This window comes from Phasianus colchicus, chromosome 22 (genome assembly GCF_987193195.1).
Source record: "Phasianus colchicus chromosome 22, bPhaCol1.hap1.1, whole genome shotgun sequence".
In the NCBI taxonomy this organism is placed as follows: domain Eukaryota; kingdom Metazoa; phylum Chordata; class Aves; order Galliformes; family Phasianidae; genus Phasianus; species Phasianus colchicus.
The window spans coordinates 2,756,663-2,764,386 of record NC_143457.1 but is presented as its reverse complement, the minus strand read 5'-3'; the positions used below and the strand labels follow the sequence as shown (position 1 = coordinate 2,764,386).

The following is a 7,724-nucleotide window of genomic DNA, read 5'->3' as shown; positions in this document are numbered from 1 at the left end:
ACTATCAAACTGGTTTGATTTTCTTGAGAGGTACCTCAGTGCACAGGGCACCATTTGCTGAATAGGCATGTTGACTTATGTAGTACAAGAGCTGCTCCAAAAGTAATGTCTCCTATGTTATTCTGTTGGCCCATGACATCAGAAGCAAATGTTGGGGATATGACAGTAGAGGTTGAACCTTCTACCAATATCCCATTACAATTTGTTACAGTGGAACAGATGGCAGCAGAGGGGCAGCCTGACAGAGTGGCATCTGACATGGAGCTGCGTATGGAGCTGAATATCTCCTTTAATGCATTGGAAACAATGGTGGCAATGTTGGAATATTGCAAAGTTTGCACCAGGTGGATCCCATGAATGCTCACATGGGAAGAGAAAGAACATCATACGCAGGTTTGCCAGCACCCAGTGAATGAAAATGAAGCTGAAGGAACTGAACCTGAATTGCACAATTATGGGTGATGTGGTGCTGACGAAAATGTGGTGGTGATCAATTTGCTCTATCAAATAGTGTTGCCATGCTCATTGCAGTTGTATTTTCCATGGAAATAAACAGAAGGCATTACTTTTGGAGCGACCTACATAAATCTTCCTCTCTTATGTGACAGCTGCAGCTGGGAAATTTCAATAGAAATGACAAAATGAAAAATATTGGGCAGCTCTGCAACAGTCCTAAATTAAAATTTAAATATTAATGTGCTCTCCCACTCCTGCAATCTGAAAACAAAAAGAAACAGCCTCAGTCTAGACACTATTCAGGACGTATGGGGACCTTATTTAGATCTTTTTCAGTTAGACTTCTGAGCAGATACAGGCTTGAAAACAGGGAAAGACACTGTTAAACAATATATTAATATACATTCCTAACTCTTCTTTGTAAGGAGACATCAAGCACCTGATGTAGTAGTTAAGTGAAATTCAGCCCTGCAGTCTCAGGAGCCTCATGGGCACGCTGTGCTGAATCAATACTCTCCAGCTGAGACCAGCGTTCACAAGACATGAGCTGAACTATTTTCAAGCTGGTGTCTGCAGTTCGTAAAATAATATGCTGAAAATTTCTGGGAAGTGAAGGTAAGAGTGCACCACTACAAGCTATGATGGAGAGGTGATGCCTGGCTAGGCTTTTTAAATAGAAAGCAACTGGTTTCTTTTTCCCTAATAGCACTAAAAACTTGGAGCTCCCTGCAGTGCCTACATCTTTCTCGACACAGTGTAAATCCCAGCACCTGACAACAGTCCAAAAGAGCTCTCTTGGTATTATTTCTTATTGCAAAGAAAATTTTGCACCAATCAAGAGAACAGCAAAGAGCAATTCAATTTTGTTAGTGTAATCTGTGAGCAATAAAGTCTTGTGTTTCCACAGTCATGGGCAATGAAAAGGAAACTCAGCGCCTGTTCAGGGAGCTTGCTCCAACTGAGGTACTAAATTCCATGGCCACAATGTGAGCCAACTGAATAAACAAACAGCCAGTTCGTCAGGATCTTGGACATTTGGGCAAGGTGTTGGAAGCTTTTTTTTTTCCTCCAGTCCTTTGCACAGCTTATTTTGTGCTTAGAAGACAAAAACATTCAGCTTTGGCTGAAAAATACCCATTTTCTTTCAATGCTGACAGAAACCTGAGAACAGATCACTGACCTATGTGGTTGCTGGTGCTCTAGATAAATTAAATGTATTTCACAGTTTGCAAATCTTTTATAGCGATGGAGAAAAACAAAGTCTGCATAAAGCAGGAAAATAAAAATAAAAAAACAGTTACTGATGGGAAAAGATTGCTAACTGGTAAGATTATTTGCCCGCTAAAGGTGTGAAAGATCCAGGCTAAGCAGGAGGCTGTAACCAGCTTTCAGGAGCCAGGCTCTTCTGTGCCTTTAGTACAAATCACTGAGCAAAGAGGAAACATCAGGTTAGTCCTCACTGGAAAGAGAACAGTGATGGAATTCAGGAATCACAGTGAACAAATCAGAGCAATGGACTCCCTGTGCCATAACATGTCTCTGATGGGGCATTACTATACCTCACACTACAATGTCATTTTCTGGAAACTAAGCTCTGGCTTCCAAAGTCATTTGCAATGAAGGATCCCAAAGGTTATTTACCTGAATGGCAGAAGAGTTTTCTTTAAACAGATTTTGAATTTCTGCCATAGTCTTTCACTGAATAATCCATGATTAGCTATTTGTCCTCATAAATGCCACTGCCATCTGGATGCAAAAGGCTTTCTATTTCTTTTGTGTGAGACATCCAAGTCCAAACCGAAATCAGTCTCAGATGTCCCAGGTCTCAGCTTCATTCCTCCCGTGGCTTGCTCTGGAATGTGCATGTGAAGAACGCCTTGGCAATCTGCACCAAACATGCTGCTTTTCATCTCACAAACAGCTCAGCTTTCATAATTCAATTAAGGAACTGAAAAATTAGTGTACTGTGGGGAGCTGCTATGATCCATAATTATGATGCTTAGATTTCTTTAGAATAGCAGCCAGCTTTAAAGACCCCATATAATTTCTTTTCATGTATTACTTAGCTATGGTCCCATGTTATTTCAGTGAGAGATAGCAGAATCTAAATAAAAGCCTGAAAATACTTCAGCCCTTAACATTCTTAAGACACAAAAAGAGTTGATCTAGAGCAGGATTAGGATCTGGATTCTGGCTTCAGTGTAACTCCATTAGGATCATTCTGAACTTGATTAGATTTATCCTGAGAACAGAATTCTGTATTTGAGGACTTTTGTCTTAACCCAGAAGTAAAGTTCTAGTAAACAGCTGTCCAAAGAAAATATGTTGACCTCCTTTGTCCTCACCTGACACCATCCCCACTTTCCTGGACTTTACTGAACATTTTACTTCATACAGCTCCTTATTTATGAGAGATTTTCTGTGAGCTGCACAGTTAATGAATCACATGAGCTACGAATGGGAAGGCAGGCTGCACGCACACACTCATACTGACTCAACTCCAAGATGCATTTCACATCAACTGATCATAATGATTTTATTCTTTTTCTAAATTAAAAATAGAATCTATTAATAAACAGAAACACAACGGGTAATAAATTGACAGATGGTTTTATACTTGACTTCAGGGAAAAATTATCATGAAAATAGCAGATGACAGTGGCATTTCAATGACTTAAATGGAAGGGAGGACTCATGGAATTAGATACAATAGCTACAGAGAGCTGCCAATAAAGGCAAGGCGTCCTCTGCCAAGATCTCAGTGGCTCTGGGCAGCTCATAGATTGATCTAGTGGTCCAATGTCACAACATGTCAGGGTTGTTATTTACAGACTGGTGACCAAACCACACTGTCAGCCATACTGGAGCACCTCTAATGAAGACTGTGGATTTAATCCATTGAACTGACAGGAGAATTTGGTCACAAACACATTTCAAAACCATTTTTTTAGGTTTCTGTTTGATTCTAAAAAACCTCAAACTCTCTTGCAGAAGAATATTTCATTGGAAGGAAAATTTATCAGCAGTAAGGAAAATGAAGAGGATGAGAAGGTGAAGCTTACCTTTCTCTTGAGCCATCTCCTGCAGGCAGAAGTAGATGACTCTGGCACCCAGACTGAAGCCAATCAGTGTGACAGGTCGCTTGCCCTAAGGACGAAAGAAAGGAGGAAAATCCACAAAATGTTCCACTAGACCTGGAAAGAGAGATGAGCCACAGGCTTCCTGAGACCCTAACACAGAGAGCACTCATGCTGGTGCTTGGTCTTTTAAGCATGTGAGAGATTCTGTCAATTTCAAAGAGATTGTCCCTTTAGTTTTACACAGTTCAATATCCGGAGTATCTGTTATTTTGGATTTTTGATAGCTAGAAAATCAATTAAGAGAATCCAGTGATAAGATGTTACTCAAATAGAAATCAAACAAATGCTCATTGTTTTGAAATTTCCAACAGAGAGCCTAATACGTGGAACAAAAATTTTTCTGGAAATGTTTCAATAAACAGAAAAAGCAGCAGTAAATCAAAAATACTGGACACTTCTAGAATTGAGACTGAATGGCAGCAGCACTGTGTGGCTGTTATAAAAACGACGTGTGGAAAGCTTTTATTTTGAACAACCTAATGAGATTTTCCTAAAGATCAAAGAAAGCTTAGTCTCAGCAGCAATGGTCTTTGTAAGAACCAGGGAGCAGGTGTGTGATGGACTCCCCAGACATGATGTTAACTTGTATAGGCTCTGCAGCACATTGGAATGTGTGTTTCCACAACAGTTAACATTTGAAAGGCAGTAACAAATGCCCCCAGCACAACAAAGGGCTTGTATGAAATAAACTTTATTGCCTTTCCTGGGATTGTATTTTTACGAGAAATCAAGTTTGTTTCTGCTCTGCTGTTTCACACTGTTATTGATGATTGTGGCCATAGCTCTCACAGTGCCCCTCCATAACAGATTCTGGACTGGCATGCCTGTGAGAAGAAACAAGTGACCAGCAGAACACTGCCTCCCCCGTGCCAAAGATAGCCCAGCAATCAATGGCAGGCTTTGGGGGGGGCAGAAATGACTTTCATAAACCACCTCAGAGAGCCTTAATGATGTCCACCCCTTCTTTCAGATACCAGCCCATTCCACTTCTCTGTTTTGGGTGCTGTATTTCACCTCTAGTTCAAGCTTGCATCCCATTTAGACATGTTTTTTTTCTTACAAGTTTTTAATACCATGCTGCTCTCTATTCCTTTCCCATCTGTGAATGCCCTCTGCTTTTCTCATTTTCCCTTTAGCTCATATCCTGCCTTTTGTTTCACAGGTTTCCAACAGAAGAATGGAATTTACTAGTAATTGTGCTTTTGCACTTACAAAATACTTGTTGAAATCACCTGAATAGCAACATCTGTACAGATCTGTGCTCATGGCCACTTCTATACCAGTGCTTTGCAGCTGCAGCAATGCAGGGAAGCACAAGTACATTTATCATGATGGGTCATCATGTGCAATCCTTGCTTGTGTGCCTGGTAAAAATGAAGGAAACTGCAAGCTACTGAGATCTCTTCCCCAGTATAATTCCTCCCAAGAGAAGACATGTCAAAAAGAAGAAAAATCCAGCTCTTCTCTTTTTCTTTCTGTTTCAAAGGGTTCTGTTAGCTGCCTTTCAGCACTGGATTTTCCTCCTTAACTCCGTTTGCAAGAAGGCACTGTTATAATTATTCCAGACTGAAGCCTGATGAAAGTTGGTGCAGTTATAGTTTAGGATCAATAAAAGTAGAGAGAAGCTGGATTCTTCAATTCAATTATTTTATATGTATTCTGGTATCATTTAGGCAAAAACAGAGCTCATGCTGCATGTAATGCTACAGGGTATTCTCTGACACAGTTCTGTGCCCCTTAATTCACAGTGAGTACTTTGAACACTCTGTATTCTTTCCTCCTTCCCACCTACCTTTCTCAGATTTTCACTCAGTGAGTTGGCCTGCCTGTTTTATGGCATGTTCAATCCACTTGTCATTTACGACTGGATCACTCCTTCATTTAGGGAAGCTTTGGGTCAAATGGAATGAATCCTAGCAGGAGTTCTTTGATTAACTTGGGACTTTGTAATTTTCCTCAATTAACTCGATACATGCTGGTCACCTTCGTGCATCTTTTTTTTTTTTTTTTTTCTTTTTTCATGTTATTATTCATTTTCTTCCCTCAGGAAAGATATCTATAATTTTCCCCCCATGGGCTAGATCCTTTCCTGACATTCTTCCTGGATAATTTCTAGTCAACTACCTGCTGTCGACTGAGCAGTATATGTGCTAGGTGCTTGCCTACTTCAGCAGACCGATGCAGACACACTCCCCAGGGGTTGTCAATGACATTGGCAACAGTCAAGAGTGAAGTTGGCCAAGTCAAGGCCGTAACAATACCTGCAACACAGAAAACAAACAGTGCAGCACAGTCACAAATCTGGATTGCTCTTAGGAAACATCAAAAGCAAGATGGTTCACTGCAGTTAAAAGCTAAACCTATGGCCTTTTGTCATTTTCAGTGCTTCTTTCTCAAGAGCTCGTCTGAGAAATGTTTTGCTAGACTAAAGATAAGAAAGAATCTGATGTTCTGATATGGAGGCAAACAGACACTATACATGAATGCAACCTGCATGTTTAAAAGGTTTGTGTAAAGCACTAAAACACAGTGTAATAATACAGAGAAATAAACACACACATGAAGAAAGGTGTTTCCAGCTGTAATTTTAGAAGAACAATCAATGACACAGAGGCAGAGCAATCCAGGAAAGCAATTCTGAATTACAGGTGTGGTAGAGAAGGTTCTCAGGCCACTTTTGCAGGGTGATGCCAATATGCCTTCCCAGAAATCCTCTCTGATCAGGAAAGCTCCTTTAAATAAACACCCACAGTGAAACTGTACAAACACAGATCCAGTACAATATGGGTCTTACCTGACAAAACAGTGAATTTTAGGGCTTCCTGAGCCATCATGTTAACAAAACCATTCACCAGGGTATCCAAGGCACTGCCAAGCTCCATCAAGTACTTGGATTCCCAGGCCAGACAATATTGCTCACTCGAATGCAGCATGCTGCTCCATGGTGCTGTGAAGCTCCCTGAGAAAAGTTGCAGGCATTGAATTCATGTTCACAGAAAGCACAACAATGGCTGACTCCTGGCAAGACAGCTCCAAAAAAAGAGCCAGAAAAGAACCTGCAGGGCACTGGAACATTCTGTGATAATCAGGAATTGCATTTAAAAATACTGTTAGGTTTAGACTTCACAGTTCTACTATTTTACAATAAATTTTGGCTTTGTAAATAATCCTACAGCTTTAGCTGCTTTGGCAAAGCCTTCAGTGCAGACAGAGATACTGCATACAGGCTGAGACTTCATGACCCACTCAGGTAGCTCAAAGCCTGCCAAGACAGATGGACAATGATGTCAATTACATAAGTAGTGGGGACATTCCTCCTATCCTCAGACATCAGGCCAAATCCTGCAGCTCCAACTTCTCATACGGACCAAAGGAGTGCCTGTTCAGAGACAGATCAAGTGCTGAATGGCTGCATGGACTGAGTCCAGAGGCATGGGAAATACGTAAAATCTTTTCAAAATCTACCACAGAGCATCTTCCAAGCACTTTAGTTAGGCAGGCAAGGATTGCATTAGTGGCTCTGTTGGAAAATAAGTAATCTGTATTTGCAGATCTAGACTGCAATTATTTTTATTCTGCCATCTAACTTAACCACTTTAGTTTAATTTTTCCCCTTCAGAGGCTAATCAAAAGCAGTGTCTGAATGCTTAAGAAAGAATGAATAACATACACTGTGCAATGTCTAATTTTTGGCTGCAAGACCAATTTTTAAGTCATACTCCATCCTGTTCATCTTAATTAATTAAAACCCTTTGACTTTGTTTGTTCTCTGAACAAAGCAGGGCAAGTTGAGGTAGCTGCTGACCAAAGTGTAAGTCCCATGCCAGATCTCACCACAATATCCTGCTGTATTTCTGGATGTACAGATAGGCAGATAGTGGGAGATCAAAAATCACAACATGTTCTGTAATAATCCTGTCCTCACTCCCTCTGTGTTAACAAGTCATGCAAGTGTGCAAATAGGCACAGCTATAAGGAAGGAAATGGATGACAGTTTTAGTTTTGCTTTTTTAGACATTATAACAGATTGCTTGTTATGGAAGAAGAATGTGTGTCATATGTAACTCCCTTTTAAGGGCAAACAGACACCAAAAGGTTCCTGAAGGGATGCACTTGTGTTTGTAACAG

The 7,724-nt window shown here is 40.5% G+C and overlaps 1 protein-coding gene across 5 annotated transcripts in view; it reads right to left on the bottom strand.

The window, feature by feature from the left end:
- TMCO4 (transmembrane and coiled-coil domains 4) overlaps positions 1 to 7,724 on the bottom strand; it is a 36,880-nt gene that overhangs the window by 12,944 nt on the left and 16,212 nt on the right. For all 5 annotated transcript variants that reach the window (XM_031613681.2, XM_090123092.1, XM_090123095.1 and 2 more), the window contains 3 exons: positions 6,391 to 6,555; positions 5,721 to 5,857; positions 3,519 to 3,603 (listed from right to left, as the gene is read on the bottom strand). In XM_031613681.2, the coding sequence (XP_031469541.2) occupies positions 3,519 to 3,603; positions 5,721 to 5,857; positions 6,391 to 6,555 (387 nt within the window). The remainder of the gene's footprint in view (positions 1 to 3,518; positions 3,604 to 5,720; positions 5,858 to 6,390; positions 6,556 to 7,724) is intronic.